Below are 25,334 nucleotides of genomic sequence, written 5' to 3' on the forward strand. Positions count from 1 at the left end.
TGCTTTGGGAGCAGGCAAGGAAAAGTGTGACAGACGGGTGGGAGTTCTGCTTGCAGTAAAATGCAGTAGAGGAGGGGGAGAGGGAAGCAAGCCTGGGTAGAGGTGGGGAGGTGAGGTTGTTGTTACAACTCTGGGGCTGTGGGGAGGAAGGAGCAGGGAGGGAACAGAGGTTTCCCAATGTGGTGAGAACTGACAAAAAGGCTAGTGGAAGAAGAGGAGAGGCAGGATGGCACATTTACAAAAGATTCCACCAAGGTCTCCAGTGTCTGCAGTTAAATCACATCCCTGCTGCCTGCCTCAGTTTCCCCTCCTGCCAGTTGAAGATGAACATGTGAATCTTACCCAGAATAGGCTTGAAAGTGGGATCAAAGAGCAGAGGAGCAGCCAGGCTGGAGCTGCTTCCTTGCAGAAGGGTATTTCTAGGTGGGAGAAGAGGCAGGAGCTTGATTTTGCTTTTCTGTGGTGTGGGGAATGTTTCTACCCAAGCAGCAGACACACAGTGGGCTCAGCTCTGCTTTCCAGCTCGGGGGGGAGCTCCAGGCAGGACAGCATGGAATCATGGAATGGTTTAGGTTGGAAGGGACCTGAAAGCTCCTCTTATTCCACCTCCCTGCCACGGACAGGGACACCTTCCCTCAGACCAGGGTGCTCCAAGCCCCCCCCCCACCTCACTGCAGGCAGATGGGCCACAGTGCTACAGCAGGGAGGGGAGTTGGGAGCCAAGCCCCCATTCACTGGTCACCCAACCCAGCCAGGGCAGAGGATCTGGGCTCTGTGACCCTTCAGTGTCCAGACAAGTGCCTCAGGTGTTGGTGGTGCTGGGCTGGGCTGGCAGAAGCTCGTGGGGTGGGTTCTCCATGCCTGGCTCATCTCACATATCTGTGGTGCCCCACAGGTGTGTGGAGGAGTACAAGCTGGCCCCGGATGGGAAGTCCTGCCTGATGCTGTCTGACATCTGCGAGGGCCCCAAGTGCCTGAAGGCAGATGCCAAGTTCAATGACACCCTTTTTGGGGAGATGCTGCACGGCTACAACAACAGGAGCCAGCACGTCAACCAAGGCCAGGTGTTCCAGATGACCTTCAGGTATGTCCTGGCTCTGCTCCTAGTCTTGGGAATGTCAGGGTGGGGAGATGGGACAGAGGTCCAGTGGGACAGAGCCAGCATCTCTGATTTGCTCATGAGGGGAAGAGAGCAAGAGGACAAGGAGCATCCATGGCTTTCCTGCCTGCTCATCCTTCCCTCTCCAGGACCCTCCTGGGCTGGTCTGTGTCTTGTCAGCATGAGACAAATCCAGCTGGGCTCTGTGGGCCTTTCTCAGGAGTGTTGCCTCATCTCTTTCTGAGCACTGGTATCTTCCATCTCCATGATATCCTGCAATGACGAGCTGTTTGGGTGTGTGTGGTGTGAAAGAGCATTTCCTTTGCTGTGTTTGCAGCCAGTGCCAGCTGGTTTTATTCAGTGCCCCCATCCCAGCACTGGGAGGAGCTGTGGATATAGCATGATAAATAATGCAAATGAGCTGAAGGTGAATGCCTTCACCTTGCAGGGCTCACAGAGGAGAGCTTGCTGAATTCAGGGCTGGCAAGTGTCTTATTTAGTTATTTATTTTCAGGTCTTCTGTGTTTTGATCAGGTGTAAGCCAGGGTGGTTCTGTGAGTTTTGAAGCAGCAGCAGCAGCACTAATCACAGTCAGGAGAGGCTCCAGCCCACACCCCACCAGACACAGCTCTCCCTGCCCAGCACCAGGGGAAATAAACTCTCCCAGTTTATTTCCTGTTCAGGCACCAACACCTCCTTGCTCTGGTTTCAGCTGGAGCTGTGGGTCCTCACCCCTGATGCCCACAGAGTTTTTCCAGGTGTTTCTGCCCAGCTGACCAGAACTTCCCTGGCTGTGGATTCGAGCTGAGCTCTGGCCTTCTGCTCTCTTGATGACAGAGGCATTTCAAGCTGCATCAGCAAAAGCTTTTACTGGCAGTGAGAACTGACAGGACACAAAGGCAATTTTCCCAGCAGACTCCTCTTTGCTTTCTCTCTCTCCTGTTAGAATTGTCAGTGGAATCATCAGAGCAGAGCCAGGGCTGCAGAGATGAAGTTTTTAGATGATGAGCTGGTCTAAGGGATGCTTTGTTCCTTCCAGGTGGCAAATGTATCTGGAAAGCACTCAAGGGTTGTCTGTGGGGCTGGTTTATCCTGGGGCACGTGGCTTCTTCAAATCTTCCCCTCTGAGGGTATCCTGAGGATGGCAGCTTTGGGCAGACCTGAGCTGGACCAGGAGCAGCTCCTGCTGGGGCTGCCCTTGGAATAAAACACCTGAGGTGTTGGGATGGCACTTCCAAGGGCCAGAAGGCACTCCCTGGGGCTCTGCCTGATGGGTTTTCTGGTTCAAAAATGAGTTTTAGCCCTCCTTCCCAGGGCTGGCACCACTCCTGCCAGGGTGTGCAGTGGGGAGAAGATTTTCCCAGTGAGGAGCTGTGCAGTGACAGCCAAGTTCTTTGTACAACCTGCTGGGTTTCACTCTCTTTAGTCTCAGAATTAGAATTATTTTAAAAATTAGAGGGTTTTTTTGTGAATGATGAACACTGGAGAATTCTACGGATTCTTGGTTTTCTTAATGTAGCTTTTTTGTAATTGCTTTTTACTTATTTTTTGAGAGTACTTAGTTGAGAGTTTTTTTAGGGGTTACTGGTTTATTTATATTAGGTTGTTTGTTTTTTAGGTTAATTTTAGGGTAGTGAGTGCTTTTGTGTCTTTAATAAAAAATGTACTTTTATTTTTGTTCTTTATTGAGACAAGATTTTTTTTCTTTACATTGTGATGGGCTTTGTATGATGAAGGGATGAATAGTTGTAGTTTTGTTTTCTGGTTTTGTAATGAGAATTATATGTTTACTTTGTAAATATAAGGTAGTTCTTTTAATCTTTGTGAGGGAGCTTAAAGGTGTTATTAATTTTTATTTTTCAGGCTAAAATACATAATAAGTAACAGTTATGTTTGTGTTTGTGTCTAACATGTTTATAATTGTAATTGTTTGGTTATGATATGTTGAGTTAGCAGCAGTGAGGGGCAGGAGGAAGCAGGTCTGGAACAGGAGCACCCTGCCAAGCTGTGCTGTGCCATGAAGTGGCTCTGCAGAGCACATCGTGCTCCAGAAATGCTTCCAGCAGCCTGGAAGGTCAGCACAGCTGCCCTTTTCCCATCTGAGTGAGGCTCCAAAAGCAGCAGGCAGTGATGAGAAGGGCTCAGCTCCCTGCCTGCAGTGTCCTCCCCCAGGGCCAGGCTGCCAGGGGTGCTGGCAGGTCACGGTGTAGAAGCACCATTACATCATCCCTTAACAAGGGGAGAGAAGGAGGTTAATGGAGAAGAAATTATTAACTAAAAGATGTAATTTGCCTCTGATTTTCATAGATATTCAAGAACCTCTCTGAGCATTAAGACACCAGCTGTTAGAGAAGCCCTTAATTTGGTGCATTTGAAACATAGCAGGAAGCTGCCTAATACTAGGGATTAAAAGCCTGTTTCTGCGAAGTAGGAGCAAGAACCTGCTATCAGAACAAGGGGCTGAGTATTTTAGAGGGATTTATGACTGCTGGGATCCTTTAGCTATGCAGATGTGACAATCTTTTGAATGGTGTCTGCTTCCCATGTCGCCACATCTTCAGTGTCTTTAATAAATAGGATATTCTCAATCTGCCAGGCATGTCAGCATGGGGTTGGGAGGGAGCCTTTGTGCTGGGAAAAGCTGCCTTGCACACCCTGGCCCGGGCAACACTTATCAGTTACTGCAGAATTTCCATCCCCTGGGGGTCAGAGAGGTCTCTTTGCCACCTAAGGGGCTGCAGCACTGATTGATTGGAGTCTCTGCCCTTCTGGTGGCTGCAGAATGGGCCAGGTTCCATGGAAGGAACCGCTCTGGGTTATCTGGTACAACTGGTGCACAGGGCACAGGGTTGCATCCAAGCAGTTCTTGAATAATCCAGTGAGGGAGCCTCCACACCCTCTCTGGCAATCTGTCCCAGTGCTTGGTCACTGGGCTGTGAAGTTCTTTCTCATGTTCAGATGGAACTTCCCAGGCAGCAGTTTCTGCCCATCACCTCTTGCTGCTCCCACTGCTGGGCATCGCTGAGCAGAGCCTGGTCCATCCTCTGGTCCCTCCTGGCCATGCTCAGCACACCAGTGGGGTGGGTCAGGTGTAGCACTGGTGGCTCTTTGGTATCTGACCAGCTGGAAAGGCTGGGGATGTGCACTGGGCACCTTCAGGATGCAGAGCATGAGGGAGGTGAAGATACAGCGCAGCTTGGGAGGTCTCAGACCAACGTGTGGTTGCAGTCAGTGCTGCTTCAGATTTTGTGTTTGCCCTTTATTAGATGTCATTTTATGCTAGGGGCTCAGGCATTTATCCAAAGACTTCAGCTGTGTGGCTGAGGAGATGGCAACACCCTCCTCACCCTCCTCATGGGGATGGGTGGAGGAAGCAGATTCTGGCTGCTGAGGCCAGCGTGCCCCAGCAGGGCTGGGCAGCAGCCAGCCTGGTTCCTGCTGGGTGCTCCACACGTGCTCCACATGCACCCAGCACTGAAGGAACGCCTCCTTGTGCTGCCTAGAGCCTGGCCCTGCTCACGTGGCCCTTTGTGCTGGTGCCAAGGACCCTTTTCCCCATCCATCAGTGACAATGCAGCCACAGCCCAGCAGGATGTGAGCTCCACAGCATCCCTGCAGCTCTGCTCCAGCCATCAGCAATTAGGAGCTCTGGGGGCAGCTTCTCTTGGACTGAGGTGGTTTAATAACCATTGATGGCTTGTGTGGAGCTTGGGGTGCTCAGCTGCTCTGTTGGACACGCCAGCATCAAGGTTCCTGCTGGGGGGAGTGCACCATCACTGCTGCTGCTGCCTTATTGCAAGGATTTAAATCAAAGCACTCCTCTAGTGATACTGCTGTGTGCAGTCCCTCGTGGGCTCTTTGGGAGGGGACTAGAGAGGGATCTTCCATCACTCACCAGAAGCCTCCCTTGGTTGAGCTAAAAGCACATTCAGACCCATCTTCTTCTGGGCACCCCTCTCCTCTCGTTAAAAAAGGTTAGTCAGGTTGGCAGAGTGCTCTGTGAGGTTAATGAGTAGATGGGATGGGAGCTGATCGATTCCAGTCACACCTCCTGGTCTGGCTGGCAGGCTCAGCCATGGATGCAGCTCACTAAAGACTGGATTAGAGAGATTTTCCCCCCGTTGCCTCACGGTGGGGCAGAGCCTGAGCCCTGTGCCGTTCCCAAATCACTGAGGAATTATTTTCCAAATGGGTTGTTTGCTCATTCTTTATCTGTTTTTGTGTTGTCTCTTTGCCATGAGGGAATAGATATTTTTGTTTAAAAGCTGTTTGCAGTTTCAGACTGTTGCCTTTATGCCATTAATATGGAGAAATCCCAAAATACAGCCTGTGGAGCCAGCTTTATTTGCTGGATTATTGCTGCATGGCAAATGGGATGTCAGAGCAATGCATGGCAGCTGGGAGCAGCTGTCTCCCCTTACCAGAGTCCCTTCCCATCCCTGCCTCTGCCTCTCATCCTGGCTGTTGCTCCAGCCTGGCAAAGCCCCAGGAGGACACAGGAACGCCCACACAGCCCCTGCTGGACTCCCCCCAGCAGAGATGCAGTGAGTCCAGGGAGTTTTGAGGTGTTGAGTGCAGGTAAGGAGCCAGAAAGGTTTGGTGGCAGGAGGCAGGGAGACCAGTCATGTTGGTACTCCCTCCCTGCTGAGCACCAAGTGGTTTCCCTCCTCCATATCCAGGGAGGATGGCTGTGGAGAACCCCGTGGTGCCGTGCTGTGCCATGCCAAGCACCTTCCTTCAAACTGGAATCACCCTTCCCTCTGCAACTCAGGCCCTGGAGGATGCTGTTCCCCCATTGCCATTTATAAAACAGGGCTGTTGGTCTTTGCAGCCTTGGGGAAGGGAAGGGAGCAGGCTGGAGGTGGTGCTGAGGTGCCAGGGGTACTGCAGGGAGGGTTGGGCACTGCCCCAGCTGCTTCCAGTAGGCTCTGCCTCCACACAGTTCTGTTGGTGCTGTCAGGTCACTGAGATGATGTGGGCAATTCTCATAAAATGGATGGGCAGTTTGGCCAGTTCATGTTAAATCTGTCCCTTCTTCCCCTCATGCTTCTCAATAAACCAGCACAGTGGTGGCAGGGTGAGCTGGCAGCTCAGTGCCCTCCCTGCCAGGGCTGCTTGGGAAACATCTCCAGCCATGCCCTGCTCACCTGGTGCCCTCCCACCCGTGGGTGCTGCCAGGCACTGAGATGGGGGCTCAGCATCACACCTGGATGTGAGAGGCTGGAGGGGCTTTTCTGGCTTGGGCCAGCCCTGGCAGGGACATCAGCAACATGAATGTCATGTCTGTAAGTGATTACATTAACACCCTTCCTGCCCCCCCATTTTCCTCCCTGTTTTTGAAACCTCCAAGCACAGGAGTTATAATTGTGCTGTTTATTATTCCTGAGCCCAGCACCAGCCCGTGCACCAGTGCTTTGTTTACCTATTACCCTTCAGGCCAGGATAATGGATGGATCTCTTTTCCAGTGGCTGCCTTCCATTTCATTCATCTTTTTATTGTTTGTTGCTGCAGTTCTATTACCTGTTCACAACTCTGAAGCCTCAGACACGCTAGTTGGAAGCAATGATGTCTTTCCAAGCCAGGCTAACACCTCATGCTGTGGTCCTGAGTAGCAGCTAAGGCATTATGAGGTGTTCAGAGTTCTGTGAAGGTGGGATCTGGTGTGTGGGATGTTTCAGAGCCCACAGACACACACTGCATTTTGAGCACATCCTCACTGGCCAGGCTCAGCAGTGAGGTTTTTCCCAATCCAGTGTATAAATGACTAATGCAATTAGCACAGCATTCCATCAGTTAGGTCACTGTTGCATTCCTTTCCATTTCACAGTTCTCATGCCACCAAAAAGCATGGCAGATTGTGTGGCTTTGAGCTGATGTTGCCCAGTTTGCAGCCACATGCTTCTGCAGCAGGCTGGGAGCATTTTTAATTCTACAAAAACAAAAGCAGGTGTGGTGTCAGAAAATGCAGGGGTCCAGAGTGGAAGAGATGCTTCGTGACAGAGGCTGTTCAAATACTGGAGTTCTCAGCTGGTTCTGCACCAGCTGCAGGTAGGATTTGGGAAATGGGCCATCACATCCTTGGTGAACATGGACATGGCCATTGCAGCCACCTCCTGCTGCCCCATCCCAGCTCTGGATGCACCTCTGAGCTGCTCCATTTCATTCCTGTCCATGCAGGTATCAGGATAACCTCACAGAGAGTCAGCCTGTGCTGTTTGGTCATTGCCTGTGAGAGGACCATTGCTCCCAGCATGTGCCTCAGCCCAGGGAGAGGGAGGAGGAGGAAGAGGGATGGCCACGGTGGAAACTGCCTTGCAGCCAGAGCCGAAAACCAATTGTACATCCATGATTGTGAGAATTAGGTGGGGAAGAAATTACTCAGTCAGAGGGTGGGCAGGCCCTGGCACAGGGTGCCCAGAGCAGCTGGGGCTGTCCCTGGATCCCTGGCAGTGCCCAAGGCCAGGCTGGACAGGGCTGGGAGCAGCCTGGGACACTGGGAGGTGTCCCTGCCATGCCATGGCAGGGGTGGAAGGCTCTTACAGACAGCAGCACAGTCCAGAGCCAAGGCACTGCTGTCAGTGCCAGTGCCAGCACCCACTGGATCTGAGGGAATGTCATCCATGGGCTTCTCCTGGCCCAGGGACCAGAACTTTCCTTTCCCTGGCAGTGGAGCTGCTGCCCCTGCCGTGAGGGATGCCAGGGAGCTGTTCCTCCCCCCCAGCCCTGCTCCCCACTCCCCCAGCCTGCACAGATGTTTGTATTCTCCACAGCTGATGAAAATATTCATTATCCTGTTAGCGCTGCTGCGGCGGGGGAAGCGCAGATTTGCATTCCCACAGCTGATCCCACAGCACACACCACGGAGCTGCCACACAGCAGCAGCAGGGCTGTGCCAGGCAGGGCTGTGTCACAGAGTCACAGAATCACAGAGTAATGAGGCTGGAAGAGACCTCTAAGATCATCCCTGTGCCCTAACACCTCAACCAGACCATAGCACCAGGTACCATGTCCAGTCTTTTTTTAAACACATCCAGAGATGGTGATTCTGCCACCTCCCTGGGAAGAGTGTTCCAGTGCTTTATTGTTCTTTTGGTGAAAAACTTTTTCCTAATATCCAAGCTGTCCCTTCCCTGCCATAGCTGGAGACTGTGTCCTCTGGTTCTGTCAGTGCTGCCCAGGGGAAGAGACCAACCCCACCTGTCTGCAGCCTCCCTTCAGGGAGCTGTAGAGAGCAATAAGGGCACGTCTGAGCCTCCTCTTCTCCAGGCTAAACAGCCCCAGCCCCTTCAAACGATCCTCACAGCGCTTGTGTTCCCAGCCCCTCACCTGCCCTGCCTGCTGCCATGCTGCCAGGGCCATGCACGGGCAGCACAAGGGGCAGGAGGAAGATGGGAGAGGGATGTGGAGGAAGGGAGAGTGCCCTGGGGCTTGGTCTGTGGGTTGGGAGGCAGTGAGGAGCAGTGCTGGTCCCTGGGCAGGGGGATCTGAGTCTGGGAATGCTGCTGAGCTGTGTGTGTAGGGCAGAGTTGTGTCTCCTGGCTGTGGAAGCTCCTTGTGGGATGGGAGGTGCAGGGCCTGGGGGAATGCTCATCCCTTGGGACGTGGGCTCTTCCTGCAAAGAGCCTGCCCTGCCATGGTCAGTCCACACTCATGTCCCCTGAGTCATGTCCCCACACAGCTGTCAGGGGGTTCCCTGAGGTCTGCTGAGTCCACCTGGTGAAAAGTTGATGGTGTCACCCATAAGGATTTGGGAGAGGGGCCAGCAGTGTCCCCAGGTGACCCAGAAGACCAGTGGCACCTTGGCTTGTACCAGCAATAGTGTGGTCAGAGGGACCAGGGCAGTGATTGTCCTGTGTACAGGTGAAGGGCTCCTCAGATGCTGGGCTCAGTTCTGGGCTCCTCACAAAAAGAAGGACATTGAGGTGCTCAAGTGTGTCCAGAGAAGGGAACAGAACTGGGGAGGGTTCTGGAGCACAAGTCATGAGGGAGCTGGGGGTGTTTAGCCTGGGGAAAAGGAGGTTCAAGGGGAGACACTGAGAGGTTGGTCTCTTCTCCTGGCTGACAAGCAACAGGACAAGATGAAACAGCCTCAGGTTGCCCCAGGTGATGTTTATACTGGATATTTGAAAACTTTCTTCACCAAAAAGTGCTGTCAAGCTCTGGCACAGACTGCTCAGGTCAGCAGTGAAGTTGCACCATCCTTGGAGGGATTCAAAAGGCATGTGGATGTCACAGCTGGGGACATGGTTTAGTGGTGGCCTTAGCAGTGCGGTGTTAATGGTTTGACTCAGTCATCTCCAACCTAAATAATTCCCTGATTGTATGGACAGGAGGGGAGGGATGAGAGGTTGGCACTGGGTACTTGCTGGGCCAAGAGCTGGGCTCTGCTCCCCTCCTGGCTTTGGCAGAGATGTGATGATCCATGTGCCCCCCCCTCCTTGTCACTGCTCCCTTCATGGTGCCCAGCACTGCCAAGCCTGCCTTCACTGACCCAGGCTCTGGTGGCACCCAGGAGTTTCCCCCTTTCCCTCTCCTGTGGGGAGCAGTCCATGGGATGGCCTCACTGGCCTTTCCCATCTCTGACTTTTATGATATTAATTATAGTGGTGGTACTGCACAGTTAATCTGCATTATTAAGAGATGTGGTGGAGATTGGTTTTATAATAACAGCTCGGATTTATGGAGTACCTTTCATCCCAGGGGGTCCTTATGGGCTTTATAGCCTTGCAGAGAGGAATTGCTGCTTCTTCCTTCCTCATCTCACAAGAGCTGCAGCTGCTCCTGGGCCATGGCAGCTCTCTGCCCACTCAGGACACATGAAAATACAGCTTATGTTCAGCTGAAAAGCAAGAGGAGAGTGAGACAGGAGGGTTTGAGGCAGTAAATTGTGACTTTAGGATGTGGTAGCAGCATTTTTCCATCGTTGTATGGGCACTGTGCTGGTCCCCATTAGCTGGGCTGTGGGTTTGTGCTGCTCACACCATGGGGCCCCTCAGTGTCACCTCTGGGGACAAGGCTGACATTCAGCAGCCCGTCACTGCTCTTCCTTGCTAGCACAAGCACTGCTTGATGGAGATTCCCCATCCAAGGACTAAATCAGCTTGACATTGACTTAGCAATGTGAATCCTTGCTCCAGGCAATGCAGTCAGGAACAGTCACCAGCGTGGGGACATCTGAGCACTCCACAGCTATGCCAGCTGTCAAGCCATACCTGCTTCTGAGGCAGCAGCAGGGCTTGGATGCAGTCCTCAGTGCAGCAGAAAATCTTGTCTTCCTCTTCCCCATCCCAAGTGTCCTCTCCAGAGGTGGAGGATTTGCTGCTCTGCCTGTTGCAGTGTAGCTCATGACTGAGTAAACCTGAAAGCCAGTGCTGAGTTTGTGCTTGGGCCCCATCAGTTGTACCTAGTGTCCCAAAAGTGGTGGACAAGCTCTGCTGGGAGCCCTGTGGCACAATCCAGACCCCCTAAATCTTCCTCTGCACCTGGTTCCTGGGCAGTGTGACCTGGTTTGGATGCTGGTGTCTCTGTGCAGAGGAAAGCTGGAGCAGGTGGTGGGTACAGGCCCAGCATCCCTCACCCTCCTCCCTGCGCCCCAAAAATGCTCTTTGCTGCCGTGGTGCCCTGCCTGGGCTGCAGGAGGAGTGTCCCATGGGCTGCTGCCTTCAATAGCACCTCCCTGGAGATGAAAGCTTGAGGGGTTTGTGCCAGTTCATTTCGCCCCAGCATGGGCTGGAGGAGCCCAGCACAGGCAGAGCAGCCTGCGTGCCTGGCTCCAGCCCTGCAGGGAATGCTGCCCCTCGCTGTCTGTGCCCCTGGGCAGCAGGCAAACATCTGCAGGGTGTGCCAGCACTGCCACTTGCCATCTGTGCCCCTGGGCAGCAGGCAAACATCTGCAGGGTGTGCCAGCACTGCCACTTGCCATCTGTGCCCCTGGGCAGCAGGCAAACATCTGCAGGGTGTGCCAGCACTGCCACTTGTCCTCAGGTACCTGTGGGCAGCAGGCAAACATCTGCAGGGTGTGCCAGCACTGCCACTTGCCATCTGTGCCCCTGGGCAGCAAGCAAACATCTGCAGGGTGTGCCAGCACTGCCACTTGCCATCTGTGCCCTTGGGCAGCAGGCAAACATCTGCAGGGTGTGCCAGCACTGCCATTTGGCATCTGTGCCCCTGGGCAGCAGGCAAACATCTGCAGGGTGTGCCAGCACTGCCATTTGGCATCTGTGCCCCTGGGCAGCAGGCAAACATCTGCAGGGTGTGCCAGCACTGCCATTTGGCATCTGTGCCCCTGGGCAGCAGGCAAACATCTGCAGGGTGTGCCAGCACTGCCACTTGCCATCTGTGCCCCTGGGCAGCAGGCAAACATCTGCAGGGTGTGCCAGCACTGCCACTTGTCCTCAGGTACCTGTGGGCAGCAGGCAAACATCTGCAGGGTGTGCCAGCACTGCCACTTGCCATCAGGCACCCGGGGCACGATGGCCACAGAGCTGGGAGGAGGGAAGGGATGTGGGAAGTGCTCCAGGCACCTTGCTGAGCCCAGGATTGGGGCTCAGCTCCTGGCACCACAGTTTCCTGGGAGGGTGGCAGAGGTGAGGTCACTGCAGGTGCTGTCACCTCGCCCTGTCCATAGTTTTGTGGTTCTGTAATTAGGTTCACACAGAGCAATGCAGCCTGCAGCTGCAGCCACAAATCCCAGCTAATTCTCCATGTGTTCTGGCTGCTTGTGGAAGTGTCCCCTGCCTGGGCACTGCCTGTCCCTGTCCCTTGGGGACACCAGGCTGGTGATGGTCTGTGCTGGCAGAGCCATGGGCTGGCCAAACACCCTGCATGGGCACCCTGGGCAGGCACTGGGGTCACCCTGGGCTCGGGATGGTGGCACAGGCATGCTGGCACAGCTGGAGCCCACACTGGTGTACGGGAGGTCTGGTGTGGAGGGGAAGTGGGAGCAATAACTGTGCTGAAATGACATTGTCAGAGTGCCAGTTTATGAAATGTGTGGTGGTATTGCAGCCCCACCATTGCCTGTGGCTGTTTTTCTTCTGCTTCTAATGACTAACAGAGAGAAGACAAAACAATTTCTATTAGTTTCTCCCACGCCGCAGTGGGTTTCTTATTTTCCAAACCTCATTAGAGTTTGTAATACCATGGTGGTAGTCAAGAGCAGTCCGAGTCACCCTGGGGGGAGAGAAGAACTGAAGAGATATGATGTGCAGCCCAGTATTAACACTGCTCCTGGCTCATTTCCAAGGTCCCTCCTGATTCCTTTCCAAACCTTTATGCATTATCTTCATCTTAAAGGTTAACAATGAAGCTTAGGAGAGGGGGAAAAAAAAGAAATGTTTAAGATCTCAAATTGTTTAAGAGAATGGATGTGTGTGCTGAGTGGAGAGCTGGGTCTGAATTTACATTGGAAAGGCAAATATTAATATTAAAAGGCTGTGCTTGTGCTTCCCAGGGCACCACAGCTGGGGTGTGAGTTTCCCTGGAAAACTGGAGCTGCTGGTGCACAGGGCTGCAGGATGCTGTGCAAATCCCAGAGGAACTGGATCAAGTCAGGCACAGAATCCTTGGGAAGCCCCAGCGGGTAGTCCTGGCTCCTCTGGAGTCAGTGGGAGTTTTGCATTTGTTGTCTCCTTACAAACAATGCCAAGGAAAGAGCCAGGAGGAGCAGCACTTGGGGTAGGATTGCAAACAGCACCCAAACAACCTGTGGGAGAGGATCCACAGCCATGGCTCAGCTCAGCACTGCAGTCTGCACCCACAGGACCTGTCCAGCCTGGCTCCAGCCCTCTCAGCTTGGACAAATGGTTCCCATAGGGAAGCTGTGCCAAGGTCACCTCACAGTGGCCACAGCCTGGTGGGCAGGAGCTCCATGAGCTGCTCCAGAAGGTCTGGCTGTGTCTCCATCGAGTCCTAAAGGGCTGGAAGTTGCTGAATTTATGGAAGCTGATAAGGTCAGGGCCTTTGGCTGTCAGTGGTGACAAAGCTAATGCAGAGAGACACCGTGAAGAGCAGATCCATGGAACAAGACATGGATCCTCCTGGCAGACTCTGAGCAGCTCCAGCCCCTTGCAGATGGGCAAATTTCTCTCCATCCACAGGTGTTGGGTATTCCCCAGCCCTTCCACTCAAGGAGGAATGGCACACAGGCCAGATATGTCATGGTGCTCCTGCTACCAGATTCTAGGCTCAGGACAAGGCTGCTGATCCACTGTGAAGGTGGTGAGGCCGTGGCACAGGGTGCCCAGAGAAGCTGTGGCTGCCTAAGGATCTCTGGAAGTGTCCAAGGCCAGGTTGGACAGGGCTTGGAGTAACCTGGGATAGTGGAAGGGGTCCCTGCCATGGAATGAGATGAGTTTTAAAGTCCATTCCAACCCTGCTGAAATCACAAATCTGTGAGCCTGTGATTCTTTTACTTTTCTCCAGCCACAGTTGTTTCTGATTGTTGCTCACAGCTTCTCCATCTCTTCTCTCAGAGCAAATTCCTTTGTGTTTCCTTTAGAAATGGCTTCAGGAGAGGATGCACATTTTATCCATGGTGGTGATTGATGAAGCTCAGGTTCAGTCTCAGTGCCACAGTGGTGGGCACCACTGGCTGAGCTCCCTTCAGGGCTCAGTGGCATTGCTGAGCCTGTGTGGCCCTGAGGAGGGCTGTGGTATCTGGGGGATGTTGGGAGATGCTCTGTGGGAAGATCAGGTTGTGCTGGCAGAGCACAATGCTGATGGGAGCACAGCCCCGTGGAGGATTTTGGGGCTCAGCCTGGGGGTGTGTGGAGGGAATGGTGCTGAGCAGCAGCCTGCAGACACCTCACACCAGCCCAGGAGCACCAGGGATGGCTGGTTTGATTTACCTCCTGAAACACCTCAATTTAAATGCTAATTCTCCCTGAGCCAGGGGGTAAGGCAGCTGTTGGATACTGTCAGGCTGGTTATTGCTGGCACTGAAGGGGGACACAGGGACAGGTCGGTGATAGATGAGCAATATGATGATTAACTCTCACCATTAACAGACAAATATCATGTGTACAGGTTAAGAAAAGTTGTATAGATTTATAGTTATGCTGTACCCTCTCATGTGGTTATCAAGGGACAGCTGGGGTTGGGACATCTGGCAGGGCTGGCTGTCACTGTGGAACATCTGAGCTCCAGTCAGGATCTGAGGAAGAGATCTCCACCCCTTGACGGTGAAGAAGGGCTGGATGGACAGAACTTTGGGAGGGGTTAAAGGGTTAAAAAGGGAAAACCTCCATTGTGGGGGGGCTGAGCACATGGCAGGGAAAATCTTTTGTTCCCAGCACTGTAACCTTTTTTCTCTATTCAGTCTTCTGTTGTATTTTTGATAAGGTTTAATAAACCTTCCTAAACTATAGAAAGTGAGTAGCTTTATTTCTCACAGGTCCTATGCACAGCATCAGGGGCTGCTGGGGGGATGATATTGGTGCTCTCCTTTTTCCCTGCAGCCTGGTCCCACCACACTTCATTGCAAGCAGTGGTTAAGGCTGAGAGGTGGGGAACTGAAGGGGCTCCTGACCCTGGCAAAATCCAACTGGTCTCTCCTCTTTTATCCTGCCTTGTTCTACAGGAATGGGGCCTCGCTGAAATTAATGCTCAGTAAATTTGGAGTAAGTAACTGCTGCTTCACAGGGTTTGCATTAAACCTTTATAATTCACCAGTGCCTGAGGTCATGGAGACATGCTGGGGCAGATTTACAGTGTGCTTACCTTCTCCTAAGTGGTTGTGGCAACAGGACACCCTCTTTTCTGTTTCCCAGTGACTCCAGATCAATTTTTTTTTTGGTGATGACAAGCTAAAAGGAAGCTATTTCTCAATGTCCCCGTGTCAGGCTGGGCTCTGCTGATCTAGCAGCCACCCCAGCAGGCAGCTTCTCCAAAGGAAATTTGGGTGAAAAGCTGGCACTAAATAACCTCAAATCCATCGTGTTCTCCCTGAGCCATTGTGGGACAGAAAGAAGTAAGATTAATAACTAATTCTTTGCCAGAGCAGGTGTCCTCTCAGGCTTGCATAGCAGAAAGGAGTAGTCACTTTGCTGAACATAAGCTTGCTGGATGATAATGTGATTAACATTTGTAGCTGTGCTGGCTCAGATAAGGGTAATTAAATCTCACGCTTCAGGGCATCAGCTAATCACTTGTGGGGTCACTTTATATATAACATTTATATATTTACCCCTTCATGTGGGTGCACGTGTGGGTACACCACCAGGTGCTGTGGTGCAGGGTGTGCATCCTCTGTCAGTGTTGGGTGGAGGCAGGAAGCCCCAGGTCAGCTGATGCTTGGAATGTGCAGTGGGAGTTCTAGAGCTCCAAGGAAGGGTTGGTTTGCAGAGTGCATCCTCAAGGCCATGTCCTGTGGGAGCAGAGTGCCAAGGGAGGAAGCCACAGCTGACTGAGCTAAAGAGGAGAAGCTGCTCCTTCACCCAGCGGTGTTGCTAACGGGAAATTAAATGCATGTCAGCCACCAGCTGATCTTTCCCTGCTGCAGGCCAAAATCCCACTGCCAGCTGGGCTCTGGCTTTGAGCATCTCAGCAAGGAGACATGGTGCCCCAGGGTCAGCAGAGCCATGCCCTGGAGCAGAATCCAGCAGCCATGCCTCAGTCCTGGAAGACCACAGAACTCCAGCTCCTCCCCAGGGCCTGCACTGAGCTCTCCTGCTCCCCCCAAACCCCATTTTGCCTTTTCTGGTCCTTTCTGGAAGCTTCCCACGGGCTGTGTGAGCTGCTGCCAGCCCTGCGGAGCGCAGCGATGCAGCCCAGCACTGCACCACGGCTGTGCTGCATGACCTTGGCTGTGCTATTAAAGGTCACAGTCCCCAAAAACACAGCTGGTTTGTGCATCTGGTTTCAGGAGGACAGGAGAACAGTGCCACAGCAGGCTCTTCCTGCCTGAGCCCCGCTCCTGGTACCTGAGCAGTCGCTAATTGCTGTCACCCCAGCAGCACCCCGAGATGTGGGAGCTGCTCTCAGCTGTCTGTGTCACCCAGGCAATGGGTGCATTGTAGGACTCAGCTGAGGATACACCGAGTGTCCATCAAAGCCAGGATTTTATCTCAGTTTAATCCAGGCAGCTGCCTTCCTCCTCAGCCCACCCTGCCAGTATCCGAGCTCACTAAAGCCTTTGGCCATTTGACCTTTCCCAGCATCAGGCTCATTTATATGGACTCCCTTCCCTCCAAGGCAGGCACGTGCTCTGGGTCAGATGCTGTTGGGAGAAACTGCATTTCCTCGTGTAATGACTCAGTATCTGCAAAATGCCTTGGGAGATGCTCAGATGCCCAGCAGGAGAGTGCTGGGGTGTAGATTCCATGTGCATCACGCTGGAGAGAGCTGCCTGCTCTCTGCTCCAGTGAGTCCTGGGCAGCTGTTCCACTGGGGAGATGCCAGGGGCAGAACGAGAGACACAGGAGGATGTTGTGGGGCTGGCAGGTTTGTCTGCATCCTGCCTGATCCCACTGTGAGCCCCACACCTGGCCCTGCACCCTAGTTGGAGGCACGTGTCACACCATGGGCACAGGGCTGCTGTCACATCCCTCCCCTCACCCGTGTCCCTGCCCCTTGCACAGAGCCCTCTGGTTTGATCACAGCTTCCAGAGAGCAATAAAAGTCTGGCAGGAACTCTTTTGTGCCTCCCCAGTGAGCAACGTGCAAGCCACAGGGTTATTTAGAAGGCCCTGTAGAAGAGGAGCTGCAGCCCTCTGCCAGCTGCCAGTCCGTGGAATGCTGTGCCCTGGGCACACTCCAGCAGCCCTGTGCCCTGCCTGGAGTGTCCCCATCACCACCCTGCCCCTGCAGGCAGTGAGGACTCTGCAGAGGGACAGTGTCCAGACCCTCTGCCCAGCAGGTGCTCCCCCTCCATGGCTCATCCCTGCCTTGGAATGGCAGGGAGCAGGGCCTGGAGGTGGGGAGGGCTGGAAGAGATGCATGAAGGGTTGGTAGCAAGAATCCATCATGGAAGTGCTCCTGAAGTCCTGCCTTGCACTGCTGCTCCCTCCCGTGATGGAAGCACACTGTGGGCACGTGCCCACTCCTTGGCTCCCTCTTGGCCCTGTTTTTTTCCTTGGCCTTTTGAGTGTGGAACAGTTGAACAAAAGGATAACAAGAGTGGTCCTGCAGAACGTGGCTGTTCCATAAATGCTTTCTCACAGAGACAGCAGCTCTGAGCAGCAGCTGCTGTCTGTGGGTCCCCTCATGCCTCAGCTTCTCCCTCCTGAGCTGCCCAGGCATGGGCCACCAGCCCCAGGGCTGTCCTGCCTCATGGAGGAGCTGGGACATGCCCAGGGCAGCTGTTCTGCAGGCTCATGGCATGGGTGGGTGCTGCTGAGATGGCTCAGGTGGGGCAGGAGGAGATGCTGCCCCTTTGTGTCTCCTTTGCCTGTGTCAGGGTGCAGGGTGCTGGATGAACACGAGCTTCTGGCACCTGCCATGCCATCTCTTAGTGTCCCTTGGGGCATACCAGGTCCATCCCCTCCTGTGGGACAGAACTTGGAAGGTTCACCAGCCTCCTCTTGGGAATCCTGGTCTTCTCAGAGGTGGGATATGGGGCTGGGCAGGCATGACCCTCCTGGCCCCTGTGCTCATCCTGGTGCAGGATGGGGAGCTGACCTGTCAGGACAGGGACAGTCCCACATCCAGGATGGCAGGCAGGCTCGGTGCAGCTCCATCCTGCTTTTCCATCACGCTTCTCCATGGCTTTGGGATTTGGCAGTGCTGATGTTTTCCCTTTTCTGCTGAGGCAGAGCAGCAGAGACACCAACATGCTTCTCCCCTTGTTCCATACCAACTTGCTTTATTTTGCAGCCCAGTTTCCCACCACCCACACAGCTCCCAGCTCCGGCAGTAATTGCAGCTCCCCATTTGGAATTGCTGTGACAGCAAAGGGCTCAGAGCAGCAGAACATTCCACCATGGGGATCCTGTGCCCCACGGGATCAATTGAAGATTTGTGAGCACGCTGGGAGTGAGAGGCTTTTCCCCTCAGAAAAATAAAGCACTTTTTTTCTTTTTTTGGCATGGAGGCAGTACAGAAAGTGAGGCTCCTGAGATGCAGTCAGCTGCTGCTGGCTCTGAAATGGGGGTGTAACATGAGGCAGGCTGTCTGTACAGCCAGGGAATCATGGAATGGTTTGGGTTGGAAGGGACCTTAAAGATCATCTTGTTTCAGCCTTCCTGCCATGGGCAGGGGCACCTTACACTAGAGCACAGTGCTTAAAGACCCATCCAGTCTGGTCTTGAACACTTCCTGTGCCCCTACCTCCAAATGCTCCTGTCCTGCCTTGGGGCTGGGAACATCCCCAGCCTGGTTGCACAGGGCTGTGGCTTCCTGCTCAATCTCTGGTGCAGATTGCAGCGGCCACATTTTGCCCCCAGAGCAATGGGAGGATCCCAGGGAAGTGCTCCCTGAAATCAGCATCTCGCTGTGCTGGGACCCATGGAGGTGGCCAGGGTGTCCCCAGTTGTGAGATGACCACAGGATGATGGATCATCCCTCCAGGCACAGGCTACAGGGGGTAAAACCAGGGAAGGTGAGTGAAATCAGCAGCTGTTTAAAGGAAAATATATTACAAAAAAATGCAGCTGGGGCAGGCTGTGCCAGTCTGAACCTCCCCCAGGCTCCTGGGGCTGACCTGATTTTGCAGGAACCTCCCTTTCTTCTGCTCTGCTGCCCTTTTGTCTCCACACATGGAGGATGCAAAGCCTCCTGGCCTATATTTTGGCTCTAAGATCAATATTTAAAATCCCCCCTCCTGTTTTCTCAGCGCAGGCGCGAGGCATTTCGTTTACCAGGGGAGGCTGGTCTCCCAGAGACCTGTCTGTTCACCATTTCAAATCATTTCCCTGCTACCCTTGTTCTAGAAACAATTCATTAGGGGCCTATTATACAATGTTTTACCTGCCAAGGTTAGAAAAGATCCTGCATGTGTGGTAAAATTGTACTGTGAGCTGTACACCAGAGTGGGTTTTTTGTGTCTGTCTGTAAAATAGACTTTTTCTGCCTTTTGGAGAGCGAGTCACTTTGGGGGTGAAAAATGTAGAGGGTGATGCTGCTGCCTGGGGAGGCCCAGCAGAGTTTGGTCATTGTCCACATGAAGATGCTGCAGGTGTGGAAAGGGGCAGTTTTGGGGTATAGCAGCCATTCCTCTTTCCTTGCCCCCTCTCCAATCTGGGCCAAACCCAGTGGCTGGGTCCCCAGGCTGAGAGCAGATCCGTATTTCTGGAGCACTAATGGAGCTGCAGTCCCTGGGGAGCTCATTAAGCATCATCTCAGAGGGCTGCACAGCCAGGCTGGCTGGTGGGGAGGCTGCAAACCCCATCCCCTGGCAGGGCTCCTGCTCGAGGTGTTCCCCACCCTCCTGAGCCTCCTGTCCCGGTGCCACCAGGGCTGCTCAGCTCCACTGCCCGGCCGTGCCCTGCATCGTTGCTTTGCAGTTGTCTTTTTCTCTCTGCAGGGAGAATAACTTCATCAAGGACTTCCCCCAGCTGGCTGATGGCCTCCTGGTGATCCCTCTGCCCGTGGAGGAGCAGTGCCGTGGTGTCCTCTCGGAACCCCTCCCTGATCTGCAGCTCCTCACAGGTACGAGCTGGCCCTGGGGTCAGTGACCCAGGGGAGAGCACAGGAGGAACCATCCCTTAGCCCAGCCTGGACCCCAGTGTGGCTCCTGAGGGGCATCATCACCCCCGTTGTGCCAGGGGCAGAAATAATCTGGGGGATGTATGAGTCCATCCCAGCAGCATCTCCATCCCAGCGAGCTCCCAGCAGCCACAGCCATCCCAGTGCTGGTCCAGGTACCCCAGGGCATCACCAGTGAGGTCTCCAGCCCTTCCACCAGTCCATTTCTTACCCCTGCAGCACACAGCAAGGTGGGAGGGAGCATTAAGCACTCCCCAGAGCATGCTCAGCAGTGTCACCTGCCTGCTTTGCCTTTGCAGGGGACATCAAGTACGACGAGGCCATGGGGTACCCCATGGTGCAGCACTGGCGGGTCAGGAGCAACCTCTACAGGGTGAAGCTGAGCTCCATCACACTCTCTGCAGGTGAGGGATTCCAGGGGCAGGGAGATGTGTGTCTCCATGGGGGGGTGGTGGTTTTCTGCCCCAACCATGCTACTGACATTTCCCACCTCCATGCTCTGTTCCCAGCACTCCTGCAGAAGCAGGCAGGGAGATTCACCTCCTTTGCACAGTGGGGAAACTGAGGCAGGGAGTTTGTGCAGCAAGAGGTGAGGTCAAAGCCAGGAGGAAGCCAGTAAGAAACGAGCAGGATTTGTTTTGGGGTGGCTGTGTATATACAAAAAACAGAGAGTCCCTTTAAAAAGGTGGTTTCAAAAGGAACTGCAGCACTTGGAAAAGCAGGTCATATAAAGCAGGGAGTCACAGATGAAGAAGGGGTGGGTGGGAGGATCCTGCAAATGTCAAAACATTTCACTGCCACGTTTTTACAGCTACACATTTTGTTTCAGAAATGCTGAAACATTTTGTTGCGACCTGAAATGTTTTGCCTTTTCGTTTCAAAATAGCATTTTTTATTTAAAAATCAACGAGTTTTTAAATGGTGAGAGAAAGAAAAAAAAGATTTAGTGCTAACAGGCTGCACAGCCCCAAAATGAAATAACCTGCTCGGAGCTGAAAAAAATATGTGGGTTCAGCTCAAAATGAATTCTTCTGGCTTTTTTATTAGAACAACCTTCTCTTTCAATAAACCAACCAACCAACCAGCCAGATAATCTCATTTTGGTGACAGCTATGACGTATTTTCTTGCAGTATGTTTTCCATTCCAGCACTGAACCAAAATGGTGCTTTCAGCCTGCTCTAAGTGATGCTGTGAAGTCACCAGTGTCTCCAGGATATTTCACCTCTACAGAGCAGCAAGGGTCCATCATGTCCTTGTCCCATGCCAGAGGTCCCTGCTGTCCCTATGGATGTTGCTCGAGTGATGCCTTGACCTTTGCACATCCATGGAGCTGCCACCAGCCCAGCCCTGCATGTCCCTCTGGGCTGTCTCCAGCTTTCCTAAAAATAGTTTCCAGTTGTGCTGGGTGTTTGCACTAGGGATGGAACATCCCTGGTTGTGGATACAGCCAAGCAAAGGCCAAGCACATCCTCTGGGGAGAGTGTTGATGATGTGCCAGCAGGCTGAAGAGCAGACGAGCTGGCAAGGATGGAGGTTTTGTGTGTGTGTGTGTGTGTGTGTGTGCACATGTATTCATATGCACATCCCTGTAAAATTATCTGAGAAATCTCTTAGGGAGAGGAATCATAGAAGGAATTCAGAGCCCAGAGCCACAGCCTGGGGTAATAACAGCCTGTGGATTCCAAAGGATCAGGTGGAGGCAAAAGAGCAGGAACTGCACCCATGTGGGGCCTTGTATGACCTGAGCAGGGAACCTCTGGGGCTCCTTTCCCCTGGGTTGTGGCTGCCAGCCCTGCCTGGCTGACCTGCCTACCCCCTGCCTCCCTCCCACAGGCTTTGCAAACATCCTGAAGATCCTGAACAAGGACAGCAGCCGGGAGGAGCTGCTCTCCTTCATCCAGCAGTTTGGCTCCCACTACATCGCCGAGGCGCTGTACGGCTCCGAGTTCAGCTGCACCATCCACTTCCCCAGCAAGAAGGTCCAGCAGCAGCTCTGGCTCCAGTACCAGAAAGGTGAGGAGGGTGATGGGAATGGGCAGGGGCACAAACATCAGGTGTCATGTGCTGGTTTCCACTCATCACCCCCTTTCCCATGCACACACCATCACCTTGCTGCTTGGCAGGCTCAGACAGGAGGCTTGTCCCAAACTGAGTGCCCAGTGTCAGCTGGCACATGTCATTGTCAGCATTCCTGAGCCACCCTGCCTGTTCCTGCCCTTCTGCTTCCACCCTCTGGCTCCATCCTTGCCCAAGGTGACCCCCTTCCCCACGGTGGCTCTCCCATGCCCGGGGTCAGCTGATGGAGATGTGACATAAATGAGCTGTCTCAGAATGGCTTTGTTTTATTGCTTGTGACAATGACAGTCTTTAAGGAAGTGCATTAAATCAATAGCAGACTCATTGTGCTACACCATAAATAACGAGACACATCATTAAACAGGGCAATAAACTTCAGGACTTTGAAGTAATACAATTAGGTTATGTTTATAAAAACTCCCTTATCGCTGTAGCCTTCCATTTGCCAATTCATCTCTCTCCTCCAGGGAGTTGGGATATGCCCTGGATCTGATATTTTTCTATTCAAAACATATCTGTGGTGTTTCACAGAGCCCACATTAGGGCTGATGGTGACAGAGGTCATCAGGGCACTTGCCTCTTGCTCTGTGGCACTGCCAGGAGCAGCCTCACTCCCTGGAACCCAGCAGAGAGAGGTGTTCTCCCACACACCACCTCCCTTGCTCTTGGCTCATTTTCTTCTGTTTCCCCAGTGTAGCTGGTCTTGTAAGCATATTTATAACAGCCTGTGCTCGTTTGTTTGGGTTTTAAATAGTGATAAATGAAGTTTGCCATAGCAATGCCCCTGTTTAGCAGGAGAAGGCACGTGGAGGTGGGTTGTTTATGTACTCATGGTGTTATTAATCCTTTGGAAGCACTCCCTGCAATCCAGGGGCAAATGTATTGGTGGGGTGCAGACCCCATGGTCCTAGTGCCATCACCTGGGACCAAACCAAACCCAGACAAGGGTTTCTCAGGAGAATGAGAGGTGGGAATGGGAGACAGCTGTGGCAGTCCAGGCCTGGCACAAGCACTGCTACTGCTCCACAATGCTGGGGCCAGAGGGGACATGAACAGTGCTTGATCTGGTGGTGAAATATCTCCCATTCCTTCTGTCCCACCTCCCTCCATGTCACGGGCAGCAGTGGCTCAGGGCTTAGCCACAAAGCCCTGGGGTGGCTCAGGGCCCCAGTGACAGAATAATGTCCTTTTTAGTCCATGGTATGCAGCTGGCTGAGGTGGATCCCAGTGGGTCCTACCCCCACTCCTGAAGCTCTGCCTGGCTGCCCTGGCATTTGTGGGGCATCCAGAGCATCCTTTCCCAGTGCCTGTGAAGCACCAAAGCACTCATGGTGCTCCAGGGATCCCCTGAGGGGCTGCATGTAATGCCTGGACATAAACCTGTCACTCCTGATTGGGCAGCATTTGGGCACCAGGTGCTGGCCCTGACCTTGTGTTTTGTGCATGGCTCCATCAGTGGCTTTGGCAGCTGGTGCGGTCAGTGAGGTTGGACTTTGGGGCTGTGGGCAATGCAGAGGTGACCAGTGTTGTATTCAGCTCTTTGATGTCCAGAAAATGCTCTTGGAAGGACATTAAGGATGTTCAGGACTCTTGGAGAGATCAGCTTGTGGACAGAGAAAGTGTCATGGGAAACCCAGGGCTCTGTCCCAGGGAAATCCAGTTAGCCAAGAGAAAGAGCTTGCTGTTCATGGTAGATGGATTTTATTCCCAACTTCTCTACTGATTTACCCTCATTTTGCCAGCGACATAAGGCAGATAGGAATAAATAGCTCCAGCTAGACAGTTCTGGATGCCTTCTCCACTCAGAACAGCTCTGGCCTGCCGGGCTCCCCGCTGCTCACCAGCCCGTTCTGAACTGCTCAGTGAGCACACATATGCATCAGCTCTAATAAATATAAAAGTAGGGCCAGAATAACTGTAATTTGTTAGTGGACAAAACAGGCCACAAGAGGAGGGAGAGTGGAGAGTCTCAAGCTAATTGGAACGGCAACAACTCAGAGAAAAATGCACATTACAGGGTGTTTGCAGCACTGCACAGAATTATTTTAATATTTTAATCAAGTCCATAAATCAATCACCAGGCCTCAGGAGGAGGCCTCCAACAATGAAGTCACAATCTGCGGCCGAGCCCTAATTGAAACCATGGTTTTGAAGAGAAGCTCACGCTGCTGGTGCCAGGGCAGGCACTGGCTGTGAGCTGGCCTGCAGCTGCCCCAGAGCCTGTGACGTGGGTCAGCATCTGCAGAGCTGTCCCTCCTGCCACAGGGATCCACCTCTGGCCAGGGACAGCACAGAGTGGGCAGCCTGCTCTGCTGGAGCAGTGACAAGTGCTCCCTTCCTCCTGCAGGTGGATGTGGGGGAAATGAGGTGACAGAGCAGCCTGCCCCTGTTGCTAAGGGTTTGCAGGAGTGAATCCTGCAATGGAGAGCCAGACAGGCATGGTGGCACCACTGTGGCACACCCAGCACTGCACTCAGGGCAGGCGTGGGAGCACCCCCCAGGCTCCCTCCCAGGAACAGCCTCAGTCCGTGAGCACACCAAAGCAAACTCCAATTTTACTTCATGCAGAGTGATTAAAAGGCCATTTTTTGGGCTGCTTGATCTGGCCCTGTGCAGCCAAGCAATGCTTTAACACATTGAGTGGCCTCCAAGCAGGGACCTTGAGATCGACCCAGCCATTGATCTGTGCCATGGGAGCCTGCATCGCTTTTCTTCCCCAGTGGAGCCAGCATTTAACACTGATGGTGCCTCATTAAGTTGGTAGCAGTTGTGTGAGGACCTTCATTTGGCAGCTGGGACAAACATGATGTCCCCAGCCAGCTCCAGCTGTGTGTAAGAATGTGCTGGGCCTGGTGAGATGGAGGGAACCAGCTTTGTCACAGTGGTGCTGTGGATTTCTGGAGAAACCAGTGTGAAGTGCTGGCTGCTGCTGAGCAGTGCCTCCATGGCATGCACACTTCTTTTTCTCTGTTCTGTCCCCACAGTCACTGGGTTGGGGTGGATGAGGTGTTGGGAAGTGACACAGCCAGGACAGCTGACTCAAACTGGGTCATTCCTCACCACACAATGCCATAATAATGAACATGGAGGTGGAGGCTGGGAGTCACTCAGATATTGTACATCAGGGAAGAGAGTGATCCCTCCATCCAGCAAATCCCCCTGCTGGGAACCACTTCATTCACTGATAGAAGTTCATCAGAGAGCTGGTTGGTTCCTCATTCTAGCTGGTGAGGAGAAGAGCTTGCTTAGGGAAGGGGAAGAGCTGCTCTGAGAGCAAAATCTGAGAGCCCTGGTGAGATTTCTGCAAGAGCTGTTCAGCTTTGCTTATTCCCACTGGAGAAGCCCAGCTGGGAAGCAGGAAGGGATGCTGATGGGCTCAGGATGTGTGTGCCTGGGTGGGGAGATCCAGAGGGTTTCACTGCCCAGCTGGGAGGTTACTTTAGGTCTGCAGTGAGGGAATTGAATTTCCTATGATCTCTAGATAGAGTTTCCTTGGCTGAGGTTCCCTGGCCACG

The 25,334-nt window shown here is 53.2% G+C and overlaps 1 protein-coding gene across 1 annotated transcript in view; it reads left to right on the forward strand.

The window, feature by feature from the left end:
• The window catches only part of ASTN2 (astrotactin 2), a 299,849-nt gene that overhangs the window by 159,792 nt on the left and 114,723 nt on the right, over window positions 1-25,334 (forward strand). Inside the window, exons 13-16 of the mRNA XM_030231263.2 lie at window positions 896-1,084; window positions 19,561-19,685; window positions 20,042-20,146; window positions 21,577-21,756. Of these exons, the coding sequence (XP_030087123.1) occupies window positions 896-1,084; window positions 19,561-19,685; window positions 20,042-20,146; window positions 21,577-21,756 (599 nt within the window). The remainder of the gene's footprint in view (window positions 1-895; window positions 1,085-19,560; window positions 19,686-20,041; window positions 20,147-21,576; window positions 21,757-25,334) is intronic.

Source organism: Serinus canaria, chromosome 17 (assembly GCF_022539315.1).
Source record: "Serinus canaria isolate serCan28SL12 chromosome 17, serCan2020, whole genome shotgun sequence".
Lineage (NCBI taxonomy): Eukaryota > Metazoa > Chordata > Aves > Passeriformes > Fringillidae > Serinus > Serinus canaria.